This window comes from Capsicum annuum, chromosome 10 (assembly GCF_002878395.1).
Source record: "Capsicum annuum cultivar UCD-10X-F1 chromosome 10, UCD10Xv1.1, whole genome shotgun sequence".
Lineage (NCBI taxonomy): Eukaryota > Viridiplantae > Streptophyta > Magnoliopsida > Solanales > Solanaceae > Capsicum > Capsicum annuum.
In genome coordinates, this window is record NC_061120.1 from 3,074,303 (window position 1) to 3,092,686 (window position 18,384).

Below are 18,384 nucleotides of genomic sequence, written 5' to 3' on the forward strand. Positions count from 1 at the left end.
TGTAATTGTTTTGTCTTGGAAAGGATATAAAATTACTACAATAAAATTATAGAGTTTTGATAAAACTAAAAAAAACTTAAAACTATTGGATCCTACCAAAACCGTAAGCAGAATTAGAACTCCAACCTGATTATAGTGGAGTAATCTATAATTTAAACTTCAAATAACAGCAAGTTTATGATGAGATTACTATAATTGAGTATATCAACTCTGCATGAAGGATTAGTAATCCTTTCTAGAAATCAAATGGATTCGGCCTTATACATAACCCGAGGGAGGTAATCAATACAACAACAAAACATACCCAGTATATTCCCACATAGCGGGTCTGGGGAGGGTAGAATGTACGCAATCTATACCACTACCTCAGAAGTAGAGAGGTTGTTTCCGATAGACCCCCGGCTCAGGACAAAAGAAGGTAATCAATAAAGAAAGAAAAATGGTTCTTCTTTCTTTTATCACTTAGGAGCCGCGTGAGATGAAAGTCTCATGCACGGTTTAGAATGATTTACCTTTCAGACAATGTATGCTAAGGAAAGAAGAGAGACACCACTTACCAATCCCTGTAAGTGTGAGCATTAAGGAAAAATTGCAACTTTACTACAAACAATAAGAGTGTCACAACTCACAAGTCAAGCGGAAACAGACTACTACGCGTACAAGAAAGTGATCAAAACTGTACTCGAAACAAACCCATGCATACGCGAATCACTCTTATTACGTCGCTAAGCCTTCTTAAAAAATGAAAGGATATTTCCTTGCTTAGGATCCTTAGTCCCTGCTTTCTTGTTTCCTGCTTTACCAGCTTGATTTGTGGGTGCGGTACTTCCCAGCGCAGGAGACTTCTTAGCGATAGGTGGTCTGAAATAAAGCACAAGTCAGGTAATACACAGTACAACCGTTTACGAAGTAATGTTTAGAGATGGTAACAACCAGAAAGGAAGTCGAGAAAGGATGATGAGTTGCACATTAACAAATAGAGAGAATCTATTGTAATACCTAGAGGCTGATGGAATCTATTTTCTATGGGTTCAACTGAACGTCTGAATCTAATATTTTCTACATGGAACATAGATTAAACACAAAAGCTGAATCCACTAGGTTCAAATCCTAAATCGGCCTCTGATCAAACCTTTGGTCAAGTTAATCGAGAATATCTGAAATTCTCCGCAGACCCATTACACACATAGCTTGGCTGATTCCAAGGCCACAACAGTAATATCATCCACTAGTTCACCATTTGTAAATAAAAGGTGACAATAACCATATCTCAATATTATCCTAGCTGAAAAATATAAGAAACTTTTGTAAGTTTGACTAAGTAGCCTCAATGCTCTACAAGCCTGTCTAACAAGCACATACCTTTAATTAGATGCCGCTAATGTCATTTCTCTTTAGGGCCAAATACATACAGGGCCCTTAAACTCGCCAGATCTTTTTATTTAGGGGGTAGTCTATGTATTTGACCTTTCTTTCGATATATTAGGACTTGGAATGTCCAAAATAAGAAAAAACATGTGAAAGATCATGGCATCAATAAAAAGACTGCAAAATGCATCTATTCACCTGTCACCAGTAATATTAACTGCATTGTTGTCGGCTTTCTTCGTTGTACTATCATCTGCCTTTGTTTCTGTTTCTTCACCTTCCCAGACAACCTCGGTCACTGGAGATTATAAGCAAATGAATTAATGCAGGGAAGGAAATTATGTAGCCAGCAAATCTGGCTACTCTTGACTCTTGAGTAGAGAGCTCATCATATCTATGTGAAAGGGAATGAATGCATATAATAAAATAAGAGAATACTTTTATTCATTAGGAGCTTTCTTAAGACTAAAGGGCCAGAAAAGCAGCAATCAGAGGGTTAATGACTATACATAAGGTTTTCTGGAAGAAGCACAGAAATACATTGTTAGATGCCTTTAATTTTTCTTTATATCATAGATCATAGGATAACCCATGCACAGTGAGGAAAAGTCGACTCATTTTTAACTTTGTTCCCTCCATCGTATGAGACTAACCCATGTGAATTGTTATACTCGATTTAGACAATTATATTTCATCACAAGTCATACCTTCTCTTCCACGTTCATCAATTCGTGTCTTCACTATTTTTCTCCTTTTAGGGGAAATTGGAGCAGCATTGATGACTTTATCCTTTGCAGTGGCATTCTTAAGACTCACATGTTCTGAGATGATCTCTGGCGAGTGCACCTTAGAAGACTTGGGTTTGCTGGTAGGTGAAGGTTTTCTTTCTTGCTCATGACTCTTTTTTGAGGATGTTTCCTGCTCATGGCTGTTTTTTGAGGATGTTTCTTGCCCGTGACTCTTGCTGCCAGCCTCCTTTACTTTCTTGACTTCCCGTTTTTCCAGTTCTGGAGCACTAGGAGTTTGTTTTGATCCTAAAATAGATTTCTGCTTTGGAGGATCAGGTGAGGCTAGGTTGACAGCATCCTTGAATTCATCTTCTTCATCAGAAAAATCGAAAATCACCCTCCTTTTTCTATTCCCTTCACCATTTGATGTCCTCCTGATGTTGACTTGTTGATCATCATCATCACTGATTCTATCTTCTCCTTCCGGAGTACATATTTGAGCCGCATCACCTAAGTGAACATTAGTTCCAAAGAAAAAGAAGTGGTCAGTCAAGGACAAGTACAATGCATAATCCAAGACCAAAGAAACAAAACATGCTACAATTTCAGTTATGAGACTAAAAAGAGAAAGGTACAAACCAACAGGATTTGGTGTGGCATCGCTGGTAGCAGTTGAAACATTATCGACTTTTGGCTTTGTAGGTACACGGCCCCACATATTAGCCAATGCCCCACCATTTTTTGAACTTTTGTCAGACTGAACTGCCTTCTTAGCAGGCAGAAGTTCAGAAACTTTGTGTTTATCTGCAACCAGCTTACTTTTGGCATCAACCACATGTGAAGATGGCACACCGGCACTAGGACTTGGTAGATGAACCTTTTTCTGCTCAGCTTTCACTTGAACAGTAGAGTTACTATTACGAAGCCCTAATGCTTCACTTTTCACCTGAGGAACAGTGGTAGTGCTTGGAATTGTTCCTCCACCGTTGCGCTTGATGAAAGGATTTGAAATTCCACAAAACCTACAATACCGGTACGCATTAGAAAGGGAACCAATACCACCCAGCACATGCATTTCATAACATGGATTATCTAACCACTTTTGAATAATGAATTCTTAAAGTTCTTAATGATTTGCACATCAGGTGTGGGGAAAAAGATGTTCGACCCAGAGCAGAGATAGTGTCTTGGATTTGAAGACTCTAAAATATAAGTGCTATACCTATTATCCAGTAAACAATTATCAACAGAGGGTGGCTGCCTCAATAGCTCTTCGGCCTGGACAAATTCAGCATTCCACAGAGCCACTGGATCCTTTGGGATGCAAGATTGCACGCTATAGACCTGGACTGAGCAATTGTCCGAAAATTCTTTCTTGGCTTCTGCATAGAAATTAGCCGCTTGAACTTTGATATCTATAGTTGCAACAACTTGCCATAGAAGTAACGTGCATGAAGAAAAAGTTTACATAAAACTTCACTTCTGGCATATCTCCATTAAAATGACACTCATAAAAATCTTAAAGCAAAGGTAAAATGACAATTATAACAGTCTAGTTATTCAGCCAAACATCAACTTGTCAAAAGCAGATGATAAGAAATCTTCAAACAAATTTATGTAACAAAGAATCATATTCATGCATTCATCATCAGAATTGATATATTCAACCGGCTTTTGATGTCATGAATTGGAAATAAGGAGTTGGATAAAGGGCATTGATCAAGTGATAGTCTCAAATGTTTCATCTGTTTATTACTTTTTTGCAGGACCAATAGATTCAAACTAGTTGCTAGACCTGAACAGAATCTCCAACGACACCAACAAAACCTGAAGTTAAAGCTTGTATCACTTTTAGGGCTGTAGATGTATCAGAATGCAGATAGTGTATTAGCATGAGCTGAACCAGTACTAAGCTTCTGAATTCCATACATGCTCTCACTGTAACTAATCAAGGTAAGGAACCTGGTTAATCGGTTATAAAAAAAAGTGAAATCTTAGCCGTGTATGTAATGTTACAAGAGATATGTTTCTCTATGGAGAAACCTTTTCCACTCAAATAACTAACAAAGATTTTTAGTATAAAGTGACAAGTGGCACCAAGAAGAGACATATCAGTCTTTCGACATATGGCAAAACAATGAAGAAACTAACTGGAATTTTTTTCAGCTCTCAGCACCCAATACTGGCTTGAGAAAGTTTTGAAGTTGATACATCAGGAACACCCTTCACATGGTTCCAACAAAGGTGCTAAGCTGATAAACGAATGACAATAATAATAAAAGATTGGAAAAGGGGGCAACAAGCTCAGCCCGCTCCAATGCAAATATGATATTAAGGATACAGAAGATACGACAGTGATAATGTAATGTACCGTAGAGCTTACGTCCGGTCAAATAAATTATTTCGTAACAAAGTGACATTTAAAAGGATATCCAACCTGCGAGGTTAGCAGAAGAGACAAGTCTAATATGGTAGGTTGAATGGCTATCTTTCAACCAGCCAGCCAAGCTGTAGACCACTTCAAGACCATTTCCATGCTTTTCAACAAATTCCTGAAGCAACCTGTTGCAAATCAACTAGCCTTAGCATTACCAGGTGAGTAAACCAAAATATACATGACAAAAAAATCATTAGCAGCTCTCACCTCTTTGCAGAATTTGATGACACCAAAAAATTTCGACTCAGCCACTTGTACGAAACCTGCAATCCAATAAAGATAGAAGCTATGATGATTATTTCTTGTTCCTTCACCCCCACCTCCACCACACACACACAAAACAAAAAGAAAGACAAGTCCTAGGACTTGGGGCTGGGTAACTTGTATTATAGCAGGGATCAAATGGGCTTTTGTGAGAAATGGCAGAATTTGATACATGGATGTTTATGAGTGCTTGTGGATGGTGTGCCACAAGGGTACTTGTACAGAAATTATTAGTTACAATTTAGTAAAAAGCTAAGTTGCTCAGACTCTCCAAAAATGTTGCCGCACCCGTGTCGGATCCTTCAAAAATACACTATTTCGGAGGATCCGACGCGCACCCATAGACATTTTTGAAGAGTCCGAGCAACTTAGGTAAAAAGTGGGATAAAGAATCAAAACCAAGTCTTTGGTGAATTAGATTTTTTATTCATATTACTAGGCATGCAAAGTTTACTTTGAAGACTAACCGAAAGAACTTCTATATAGAATGACTTCTGCATATGTGAGATGTATTTCTGCTTCACCGAAGGAAAAGAACAAAGACGTACTTAACATATTATAAAAGGATCTGCAATTCACGTATCAAGAGTGACATCTACCCCCACTCAATCCTAGACAATGCAGCTGCGAAGATGAAGGTAAAGATGCAGAGATGGGAGAAGTGGTTTGAAAGATTATTTTTCTGAAGCTAGTTAGGTATATAACTGATATATTGAACCCCCTGAACACAAGATACATATATATACAGATATATTGAACCCCATGAACACAAGATACATATATATACAGATATATTGAACCCCCTGAACACAAGATAAGAGGTGGACTCAGTGGTTAAGGGGTTCAAAATTCAAATCCTAGGCACTTCACTTTTATTTTTGAACCCCCTAAATGAAAATACTAGATCCACCACTGTCCACCAGTGGGGTTTGGAGATAGAGTTGGTGCAAACCTTACCCCAACCTAGTGAAGTAGAAAGGCTATTTCTGATATACACTCAACTCAAGAAAATAATAGGAGTGAAGAAACCAAAACAAGCAAAAGAATTCTGAACTAAAGAAAAAAAAAAAAAGAGCTTTGTAAATCAATGACAAATAGCATCTTTCTGATCACCTTCAATGGGTCAATAATTATGGCAATTAGAAATCACCTCGAATGTACGTAAACCTTATATCTACCTTATGGAGAATCAAATATCACAACATAACCGGTGTAGTCACACAAGTATACGTAGACCTTACTCTTACCTCAAAAACAACAACAACATACCCAGTGTATTCCCACATAGAGGAATCTGGGAAGGGTAGAGTGTACGCAAACCATACCACTACCTCAGGTGAACTACACAATTAGAACTACAAAAACCGAAACTTTACCTTAAATTACCGTAAATATAGTCATAAACAGTCAAAAGGAAAACTTTCTTCAGCTAAAAAAAATTGACATTTGTAAATCAATGAAAATTACTTTTAATGGGTTAATTATTATGGAAATTACAACGAAAAAAAATTGAAATTTTATTCTCAATTACTGTAATTACAGTTTTTAACAGTCAAAAATAGAACCGAAAAAAATAAAGGGAAAGAGATGTACCACTTGAAGTTTATCAGATACAAGAGCTTGAATTTCATCAACGATGCCTAGGGTTTCGATATCCGCCATTATCGGGTTGTCCGAAAACGGATCGGGTCGGGTCGGGTCGGGTCAAATCTCACAAAGAAGAAAGTGAATTCCAAAAATTCTCTTCCCTCCAATAAAAGGGCGATGGATTTCCCGCCATTGTAAAGGAATTGGGGCTTTATATACTGTCTTTTTCTGAGGACTAGTGGGCCCTGGGGAAGTCACGTGCAGTTCACGTGCTTGGAGATAAGACTCTCACTAGAGAATTTCCAAAACCGGGTCAAATACACCCTCGAACTTTCATAAATAATATGCAAATGCCTACGTTACACTTTTTATTAATAGCGTTATCATCATACTTTTGGATCATATATACCCCCAATCTCCCTTCATTATACGTAGCTTGTTAATGTATTTACCGTAGTATTTTGGGTCATATTAAATTTACCTGGAAAGACACGTCGCATTATCATAGTGCATATACTTCATTTTCTTTTATTTTATGTGAAATTTAAAATCTCACCCACATCATATTATTTTACCTATATTAGATTTGGATAAAATTTAACCACATGATTTCTTCAAACAAAATAAAAAATTTAATTTTTGTGTAAAGATAAAATCAGGTATACACACAGTGATAATGTTACCTGTCTCTTCAGGCAATTTAATATGACCCAAAGTATGACAGTAAAGGTATTGACAAACTAAAAATATAATGAATGGATATTTACATACTTCCTACGTTCCAAATTATTCGTCCTAAATTTTCTATTTTACTTATCTTTTTTCATTAATCAAGAAGGGACAATTTTTTTTTTTCATATTTTACCCTTTGCATTAATTATTTTTTCTTTAAATTAAAACATAAACCTCATTTAATAGGGGTACTATGATAAACTAGCTATGTTATTAATTATTTTTCTTAATCAATTTGAGACGGATAATTTGGGATGGAGGGAATATCATTTTTGAAAGTTCGAAAATATATACTCCCTCCATTTCGTATTAATTGACCCCTATTAACTTGACACACCCATTAAGAAAATATTAATTAGGAATTTATTTTATCAAATTAGTCTTATTAATTATGCTTTGAAAATATAAATTTGAGTAAATACACTTTGTTTAATCATTTAATGTTAAAGGTGATATTGGAAAAACATGATAAAATTCTCTTAATTTCATCAAAAGAAACAACTAAACTGAAATAAATATTTTTAAAAAAAGGATCAATTAAAATAAAACGAGAAAGTATATATAGCACCAATGTATAACGACAAAGGCATTGAAAGCCTAAAAGTATAATAAAGGATATTTGAATAACATTTTCAAAAGTTCAACGGTATATTCGATCCTTTTCCGTTTCCAGAATGAATTTATTTTTAATTTTTTTTTATTTTTTATTTTTAGTTTTCATCCGATGTCCGATACCCACATTAGAGCCCGACTAATCTGAATTCGTGCTGGGTAGGGTCCCATTCGGGGGTAACAACCCATGTTGGTGTCAAACATCAATTGCTACTCTCCGAAAGTACTCTTACTAAAAAACTCCAAATAATATAAAGCACTTTCAAAATAAGCCGATTTTGAAAGATTGAACTAAAGCAGACTACTTCCTCCGTTTCGGAATAAGTGAATTGTTGAAGTATTTATTGGTGTTTCAAAATAAATGAATCATTAAATTTTTTTTCAAATTTACCCTTATGATTTAACAACCAATTAACTTTTGAAAAGGTATTACAAGGTCAACTTTTTTTTGGGGTGGGGCGTAAAAATAGAAAGTTGTATTAAATTTATGTCTTTAATGTTTTTTTCCTTAATCTGTGTGCCAAAATCCAACAATTCATTTATTATGAAACGGAGGGAATATTAATTTGTGGGAAACTATATATTAAAGTACTATGATTCGTCTTTCATTCTGGTACAAAAGATTCATTCACAAATAGACATGGCAATTACATCCCATCAAAACAAGACGACGACAACATATCCAGTATATTCATACTTAGTGGGGTCGGGAAAGGGTAAAGTGTACGTAGTCCGTACCACTACCTCTGAAGAAGTAGAGAGGTTGTTTCCGATAGACACGTCCCACCAGACGAGACGAGACGAGCTTTAATGTACTACTACAAATACTTGTGGGTTTCAGTGAGTCCATAATGATTTGGACACAAAAGACTCCACAAACATGGCTAACAGACTTATGCCCAATTCAAATCATACAAACAATCATCATACAAGTAGTCTAAAGCTAGCCATTTTCCGGGGGGATCGCTGGATAACTGGAGATTGAAGACGAGCGCAAACCATGAACAACATCTCTTTCCATATATGATCTTTGATGCATGCAATTAGTCGATGTTTTTGCAGTTCATTTGCATCTATAGAGAGCTCAAGGTGGGACGCGGAGTGAAGAGGTAGACCTCCTCAAAACTCCCCCTACATTACACGGGCGGGCACAAGAATCTTGAATTTCATCCTGTTAATTCTCAAGATTCGCAAACTAGTAAGAGCCTAAAGAGAGTGTAGTGGACTTACCGAACCTTCCCAGCGTAAGAGGGACTGTAATTATAGATGAGGTTGTCGAGCAATTTGTTAGTCGCTGGCTTATTCGGAGATTTTCTAGCTTCACTGCAAATTACAAAGAAAAATAAACAAACAAATGGTTTATTCAGAAATCGACAGGTTCCGGGATGGCTTTGGCTCACTTCCTACGGTAGACAGAGCGGGAAAGAACTGAGAAATGAGCTAATAATTCTGGGTAAATGTGAATGGGACATCAAATATTTGAAATCGGAAAGCATTTTCCTGCCTTCCTATTGTGTGCTGAGTCTGAACTAATCCCAAGTCCCACACTCCTACGGGGACAAGAAAGCTGAGAAGGAAAGGCTAATACCTGACAAAATAGTTGGCAACATTTTGAGTTACTTGGATTGCATCCTCGGTATGTGGAATCTGTGATGAGCCCCATTCGAAAACAGCTTTCTGCAATGACATGAAGAACTCACGCAGTTAAATTTCAAACTTCAAAGACGTTAAAGAGTTTGAATTATCACATTAAGGTCAGTCGTTCCCATCAAGGAAATAGCTATGCAGGATTTAAAAATTTGTATCACTATTCCAAATCACTTAATCATTCTTACGGTTCATCCCCAATTAGACATTGGGAGAACATAATACATAGTATTGTTGATAATACCATTTCAGAGGCAGCCGCAATAACTGTGACCGGATATTCGAATAATACGGAAAAGCAACAAATCCACACAAAAAAAATTAAGCAAGCAACTACTGTATATAAGATGTGCTACCTGGCGTGTTATCAGACCTAACAACTTCTATAATTTAAACAACAACTTAATCCTGTTTGTCTCAGATAAAAATAAAGACCGAAAAACAGTATCCAAGACAGTACCTCCGGGTGCCACTGGAGTGCAGTTACGGGATAGCGTTGTGCTTGCATACTGGAGACATAGACCTGAACCAATTTTTTAAACAAATCAGAAACAAGAAGTTTCAACTTGCCTAAACTAGACTCTGTACAATTTGATTGAGATCCTCACAGATATTTCAGACGATGTGAAGGGATAAAATACGTCCAGTACCTTGGTTTCCTTATCAACACTCGTCGTCAATATCCTGAAAAATCTACACAGATCTTTATTTGCTTGAAGCCCTTCTGGTGATATACCAAACTGTAGCATGAGAAAACAATTACTCAGCCTCATCACAGCATTCTCAAAGTGCCAAGTAAGGTCCTAGGGGCTAGGATAATACAGATAAAAAGTGAAAACCAAATGGTAATAACTAGCATGCGTGTAATTCATTCTAAGATTAGCATGAAATCGCTTGAAACTATTCTCTCCCCATCATTGCACTAATTACATAATCTTTTTATGCTGTGATCACTAATCATTGGAAGAATGATTTGATCTATAACCATATGATCTTAACCTATTAAAAAGGTTCATAATAACTATAAGGGTAATTTTGTGGTCTAATGAGCATACACTACCAACAAATCAGGATAAAGTATTTGTCTGACATAATAGCAACAAACTCTGGTTCATCTTCAAGCAAGGTTACTAATGATGACAAATACTCATTAGGAATATGAATAATGTTGTCCTAAGAAACTGCATCCGGCAGCTTGAATAAATTCTGCAGTTAATTAAACAGATATGGATGTAACCCCAAGGCAGGTAAGTAACAACACAGATGCCCAATTATTAGTAGTGAAACCAAAGAAACCTCGCATTTCTAACAGTTTCTGACCTGAGACAAGTCTCATTGGACACAAAATGGCGCAAAGTAGCTGGAGTACTTTTAATATAGAGTACCACCATTCAGGAGCAATCATGATCTCAGAAAGTACAAGGAGTGTCATTGTGAAGTCATGACAATCTCCATCGAGAAAAGAGAAAAAGAAGAAAGTTAAATCTTGTACTTACCACAAATAATCTACAAAAACGGAAGTGTGATGAAACGAAAAGAAAATCTTATCATGTGAACGCACCCGATGATTTTGCATCACAAGACAATGTGTAGTCATCTTCTCTAGCAGCGCAGGGGGGAACCTGCAGGAAAGAGTTGATAGCCAATTGTCCATTGTCAAAATTAGGATTATCATAGACCCCTTCACACACTATAAAACTATTGACATAGTTGTCAAATAATATAAATGTTCAATTTATGTGAGTTACTATATGCAATGGTTTATTTGTTTTCGCAAATGTGGGTTGTGACCGTTCAATCAGAATGCAGGCAGAAAATAAGAGATAATGCCTTCCTACTACACGCATAACCTATGCTACATGAACTTGGTTATGGATATGTATCCCATGATGGAGTAAGGGTGGGTGTAAGTATCCGGTATTATTACATACAATTTCTTGCTAATCTCTATTATTTTTTTCCATATCACACTGTGTTCACATGCATGTCCCACCAGTTCAAAACTGGTGCTTGACGTAACATAGCTCATAATAGTATAATACCACCAGTACCTTTTTAATCTTTTAGGATCAGTCTTATAATCTGTTAGAATATGAGTAGGAATAGAAATAGCATCTAAAATCCTACTTGGAAAAGGATTGTAATGTTGTATCCTATTAGCAAAAGGATTGGAATGTAATGTCTATAAATAGGCCTCAATGTAATAATGTAATTACAACAATTCAATAATATTTTCTCTTATATTTTCTAACATGGTATCAGAGCCTCTACAATCTTGTTAGAGAATCAAAGAGCTTCCACTGCCGGCGGGTGACTATAACTCATATATCCCGCCCGTCCGGCCAATGATCATGCTAGTAAAAGTTAGGTCACTACACTTCTTTCCCCTACTTTCTCATATCTAATTTCTGTAGCACCATGCATCTTTCTGGTGACTACTTTCTCATATCGGATTTGTGTAGCACCGTGCATCTCTCCGGACTACTCATATTTAATTTGCGTAGTACCGTGCATCTTTTTGGAGTACTTTCTCGTATCTGAGTTGCATAGCACCGTGCGTCTTTCCGGTGACTCCTTAGATCTGATTTGCATAGTTCCATGCGTCTTTACGGTGACTCCTCAGATCTTGAGCAGGGTCGTGCCATCATTCCGATCCTACTCATATAAGTTCTCTTTTTCAGTAGGGTCATTCTTTCATTCCGACCCACTAATATAAGTTCTCTTTTTTAGTAGGATCGTGCCGTCATTCCGATCCTACCCATATAATTTCTATTTTTCCGTAGGACCGTGTCATCATTCTGACTCTATTCATATAAAATCTATTTCGTAGTAGGATTATGTCGTCATTCCGACCTATCCATATAATTCTCTTCTCAGTAGGGTCCTGTCATCATTCCGACCCTACCTATATAATTTTTCTCAAATGGTAACCACTTTTCAGCCATCAAATCTAATAATCCGGCACGTGAGTATGTTTCGGCTAGTTCTTCAGTGACTATCTTGTTCAAGATCTACTCATCTCTTGATTTCGAGATGATCCATATATTTTATACTAATTTTCGGCAATTTTTCAATGACACATCGATTTTCCGACGATGTTTACTACTTTTTGGATCACTTTTTCAGTTTGTTCTATTGAGGTCTCCCAGACGTCCAAAGCAGTCCTTATCAATTTTCTTGCAAATATCTTCACCAAGTCCCTCACCCATCCTCGTGTTAATTACATTCATAACAAGCTTGGTACATATGTCTTCTATGCACCAGCTTGAGGGGGGAGTGTTAGAATATGAGTAGGAATAGGAATAGCATATAGAATCCTACTTGAAAAGGATTGTAATGTAGTATCCTATTAGCAAAAGAATTGGAAAGTAATGTATATAAATAGGGCCCCAATGTAATAATGTAGTTACAACAATTCAATAATATTTTCTCTTATATTTTCTAACATAATCAAAACGATTGTTTGAGAATCACAGGAGCAAGAAAATATGGACACTTCTAACAAATCAGATTGCAGTGTCAAGGCTTAATCTTGGTTGTTTCAAATATCCACGCTTCCCTTTATGTGATAATTGATACCACAGAGGAAAGAAACGGGATTATACAAACCCTTCCAAATTTTTAAATCTGAAACACACACACACACTATTTAATATTTTCTGTCAATCAGGCACTTGAACTTGAAGTTTCTTTTAAAATCTAGCATTAAAGCCCTTGAATAAGAGTAATCTGGGATTTTCCAAGTGGGACGAAAACGGAGGAGGAAATAAGAGAAGGAAGAAAGAGGGCGAAATAGGAGAATGGAAAAAGAAAGAATAGTCGACGACAAGCAATGGCGTGAAAAAGAAATTTATACCTTCCAAAAACTGTTCCTTCTAATTTTATATTTTCTACAAATTGTACTGTAGAAGCTTGATGTGACGCACTGAATTCCTCGAGAATGTTATTGTCCTATTACATCCAAAAAAACATGTTAGAATCAACTCACGAGAACACAAGAAATATGAGTGAAGCATTGAGCAGAGTTGTTTGGTTCACACAGGTATTGGGAAATAATGATCCCCTACACTACTTAAAAAGGTGTGCATAGATCCCTCACATCACGTGTTTGGGTCATGGGTTGCTTGAGAGAAACACGGTAGCTTTGATGTGTCAAGTACTTCGCAAATTTATTCCAGAAGTATTTAACAAATTTAATATCAACAAGGCATGAAATTATAGTCAAGTACAGTTGATTAGATATATTGTGAAATTGGGCATAGGTAAAAATGAATTACAAGTCTCTACACAAATTTAAACCAGAAAGGAAAAAACAAATATAATGTCCAATCGATCAGAATATATAATTCAATATCGATTACTGATCTTATCTGCAATAACATCTTACTCCTCATCAAGATATGATACAACAGCATTTCCTATGTTCTATCTCAAAACTGCCATGGAGTCTTACCTGAATTACTATACTGTAGAATAATCGAATAAACTTGCATATTTACGACAAACAAGAAGCATCTTTATAACCTATTCATAAACATATTTTTGAGTTTTTGGATATATTAGAATGCACAAGTATTAGGAGCTTAAACTTTATCCGAAATGTATAAACTTTTCTTGACTTCCCTTAGAAATGCTATACCTCGTTAAAGTTTCTTCACTAGTCCAGATAATTTCACATAAAGTGTCTATAGCACAAATTATGCAGTGTTAAATAGTTCCGACTTCTCAATTTAGGTGCCTTCTGATAAACTACAAAGTACCAACTCTATCTTCCCATACGCCTTCATTACCTTGGAGATGATCATTGTTATTAGTTCAAAACCCAAGCAGATGGCAAGAAGAGGAAAATGCTCACCCGCATCATTCTTCTCCAGAACTTTCTGCAATATCAGGAAATAGCTTACAATCATTGTACAACAATGTTGATACAAACACCTTCGAAATAAACAAAAACAACCCTTCAGACAATGATAACTAGCAGAAAATATATGTGAATTAAAGTATAAATGCTTGTAGATACCCTATTCAAAGTAAAAAATAGCGAATGTTGTTTGTGTCAAGCTTTTGCCAGTTATCATGAAAGTCCGCATACAAGGGATTCTTCAAGTGAAGAGAAAATGCAGCAGCAGAGACATGATTAGAGGCAAGTGTACAAGCTGGAGAAAGTTACCTCGAATATTCCTTTAACAACTTCAAAGTAGGGACCCTTCTTGGTACGCCCTCCAGTGAAGATAATTCCATTGACTAGATTAAGTTTCTGCACAGGCATTGAATTAACATATGTGATATGCCACACTGCAAATGCAAAGATGACAGATAATAGCATGCTTTGTCAAGTCTTTATGATAACATAGTGGTCTTTAGATATCTTCAGGCTAATACGTACACAATCATCATTTAAATATACACAACAAAACATTAATAATTGTGAAATATAGGGAGGTAAACAAGAGAGAGCTACAACTAAAGCTAAAATAAGTGTGAAAAATGAACTTTGGGTCTACCTCAACCGCAAAAGTTAGCTCATATGAGAGGGATTGTTCAAGAACATATGAGGACCCCACAACCACTTCCTCTCAACCAATGTAGGATATTAGACTACAAGTTTTAAAAGTCTTTCTTTTATTCTTAAACTTCATGCACAGCCAAACACAATCACATAAGTCGGGACACTAGACCACAAATTTCAGACGTATTTCTTTCAGCCTAACTTCATGCACAGTCACATAAATTGGGACATTAGACCACAAGTTTCAAAAGATCTTTCGTTTATTCTTAAAACTTTATGCATATACAAACACAATCATATAATTCGGGACAATAAACCACAATTTTCAAAAGACTTTCTTTTATTCTTAAACTTCAAGCATAGTCAAACACAATCACATAAATCTAGACACTAGATCACAAGTTTCAAAAATCTTTATTTTATTCTTTAACTCATTCCCAGTCAAACACAATCACATAAATTAGAATGAAGGAAATACTCCCTCCGTTCATTATCATTTGTCACGATTCGCTTCCTAGAGTCAATTTAACTAATGGCATAATAAATAAACATGTCCTTTAACTTGGCCTCAAATTACATCTATGACCTTCAACTTTGGGTGTGCTCAAGTAGGCACTTAAACTCGTATAAAGCTGAACAAGTAGACACACACGTCCTATGTGGCATAATACATGTAGGACGTCAAGGTGGAAAAGAATTGGCCAAGTAGGACGCCACATAGGACATATGTGTCTACTTGTTTAACTTTATACAAGTTTAAGTGCCTACTTATGCACACCCAAAGTTGGAGGTCATAGATGTGATCTAAGGCCAAGTTAAAAGGCATGTTTATGTATTGTGCCTTAATTAATATTCGGAGTAACATTGATTCAGATAAATTTAAGGGCAAACAACATAAATCCAGACAGTTTGGAGCTTAATTACAGAAAACCTTGACATTTTGCATAATTACTGAAAATCTCGATTTTTGTTCCGTTGAGATACATAATTAGCTCCCGATACATCTAACGAAAATACATTTATTCCTTTGTAAAGATACATAATTAGCACCCGGCACATTTTTTCCGATTTTGGGTCTGTCGAGATACATAATACATCCGACGAAGATACAGTTTTTTCATCTGTAAAAATACATAATTAGTTTCCAATACATTTTTTCCGATTTTGGGTCCGTCGAGATGTATAATTAGCTCCCAATATATCCAAGGAAGATACATAATTAGTTGAAATTTTTGTAATTACTTTGTTGGGGTGAAGATTTGTGTAAATATGGTAAGTTAAGGTGTATGTTTATGCTATTTTTAATTAAAAATTTAGAGGTTCGAAAACTATCTAAGGTCCATAAATTCTGAATCTCGAAGAGCTACACGTGACAAGTAAAACTGAACAAATGGAATAATAATTAAAGTTGGAAGTAAACATAATAAGTAAAAATATTTACTTGATTTATAATTTCAGGAGGATCGGTATTTTGAACTGGCCAGATACATTATTTAGGGTCACGATACATTATTTAGGTGTTCCCTTGATGTATCTTCCCGGTCCCATAATGTATCATGATCCTAAGTAATGTATCGCGATATAAACTGAAATTCAAAATTTTTGTAATTATTTAAAGGAATTGAGAAGTTAGGTAATAATGGTAAGTTAAGATATGGTATTATTTCCTGTAAAGGAAAAATGACATAAATATACACTTAACTTACCATATTTACACAAATCCCTACACTTACAAAGTAATCACAAAAATCTCAACTAATTATGTATCTTCGTTGATATATCGGAAGCTAATTATGTATCTCGGCAGACAGACCCACAATAGAAAAAAATGTATCGGGAGATAATTATGTATCCTTACAAAGGAAAAAATATATTTTCATTATATGTATCGGGAGCTAATTATGTATCTTCGTTGTATGTATCAAGAGCTAATTATGTATCTTCATTGGATGTATCGGGAGCTAATTATGTATCGGGAGATAATTATGTATCTTTACAAAGGAAAAAATGTGTCTTCATTATATGTATTGGGAGTTAATTATGTATCTTCGTTGTATGTATCAAGAGCTAATTATGTATCTCGATAGACTCAAAATCGAGATTTCAGTAATTATGCAAAATATCAAAATTTTCTACAATTAAGCTCCAAACTATCGAAATTTATGTTATTTTTCCGTTTTGTTTTTATAACACAAAGTTTCAAAAGTTTTTCCTTTTTTTCGAACTCCGTGCTCAGTAAAACACAATCACATAAATTAGAACAAACGGAATAGTAATTAAAGCTGAAACTAAACATAATACTAAGTAAAAATATTTACTTGATTAATAATTTCAGGAGGATCAGTATATATAATCAGAATAACTCTAGCACTATCCATTTAAAAGTAATTACAAAAAACTCAACTAATTATGTATCTTTGTTAGATGTATCAGAATCTAATTACGTATCTCAACAGACCCAAAATCGAAAGAAATATGTCGAGAGCTAATTATGTACCTTTACAATCGAGAGATAATTATGTATCTCGACACACTCAAAATCCATATTTCAGTAATTATGCAAAATATCAAAATTTTCTGTAATTAAGCTCCAAACTGTCGAAATTTCTATGATTTTTCCTTTTGTTTTTATAACACAAGTTTCAATTTTTTTTCTTTTCCTCGAACTCCGTACTCAGTCAAACACAATCACATAAATTACAACAAACGGAGCAGTAATTAAAGCTGAAAATAAACATAATAATAAGTAAAAATATTTACTTGATTGATAATTTCAGGAGGATCAGTATATATAATTGGAATAACCCTAGCACCACCCATTTCAGCAAATTTAACATACGAAGCAGCAATGTACGATACATCACTGGAGCTATTGAGTCGGCCGGAAGCTCCATCGCCGGGATGACTAACAATTCCGATGACCGGACGGTAATTAATTGCCGGATCAGTCGCCGGACAATTCAATTGGGAATTTACAGTAGACATTAATTGGATTAATATTGTGAAAAATGGGATACAATAATTGGTTTCCATTTGGATAATTGATTTGATTTTATTTTCTCCTACTTTTAGTACTTGTTGGGGTCTTTTGAGTGTTGAATGTGAGAGTTACATTTGGGGTCGGATATTTATATTAAAACTCGATTAATTTGGATTTGTGTTTGTATTTATATTGGAGCTCGAGCAATGCAATTCATTGAATTCGTGTTAATATTTGTATTGGAGCTCGATTAATACAAAATTCATTGGATTCGCGCAAATATTTATATTAAAGCACGATTAATTTGAATTTGTGATGGTATCTATATTGGAGCTCCACTAATGCATATTAGTTGAGTTCGCGCTAATATTTATATTGAAGCTCGACTAATTTAGATTCGCATCAGTATTTCTATTGGAATTCGACTAGTACAAATTCGGTGAATTCGTGCCGGTATTTATATTGGAGTTCGACTAATACAAATTCGTTGTATTCGTGCTAGTATTTATATTGAAGCTTG

At 35.4% G+C, this 18,384-nt stretch overlaps 2 protein-coding genes across 3 annotated transcripts; both read right to left on the reverse strand.

Annotated features, from left to right (window-relative positions):
- Window positions 1-557: 557 nt before the first annotated feature.
- Window positions 558-6,577, reverse strand: LOC107845729 (nucleolin 1). 2 transcript variants are annotated; one of them, XM_016690201.2, is made up of 8 exons: window positions 6,391-6,577; window positions 4,741-4,796; window positions 4,534-4,658; window positions 3,319-3,478; window positions 2,736-3,118; window positions 2,076-2,606; window positions 1,567-1,666; window positions 558-861 (listed from the first exon to the last, which is right to left on the reverse strand). In XM_016690201.2, exons 1-8 carry the CDS (start codon window positions 6,457-6,459, stop codon window positions 726-728), a joined length of 1,560 nt encoding a protein of 519 aa, XP_016545687.2. In that variant the 5' UTR covers window positions 6,460-6,577; the 3' UTR covers window positions 558-725. The 2 variants fall into 2 exon arrangements, with proteins under 2 accessions (XP_016545687.2, XP_016545688.2); XM_016690202.2 differs by having other exon boundaries at window positions 3,319-3,475; window positions 6,391-6,576.
- Window positions 6,578-8,309: 1,732 nt separating this feature from the next.
- LOC107845624 (gamma-glutamyl hydrolase 2) lies at window positions 8,310-18,054 on the reverse strand. The gene is made up of 10 exons (XM_016690053.2): window positions 17,645-18,054; window positions 14,546-14,632; window positions 14,166-14,255; window positions 13,232-13,326; window positions 10,937-10,997; window positions 10,026-10,115; window positions 9,836-9,898; window positions 9,317-9,405; window positions 8,959-9,051; window positions 8,310-8,859 (listed from the first exon to the last, which is right to left on the reverse strand). The coding sequence occupies exons 1-10, from the start codon at window positions 17,915-17,917 to the stop codon at window positions 8,802-8,804; spliced, it is 999 nt and encodes a 332-aa protein (XP_016545539.1). The 5' UTR covers window positions 17,918-18,054; the 3' UTR covers window positions 8,310-8,801.
- Window positions 18,055-18,384: the final 330 nt, after the last annotated feature.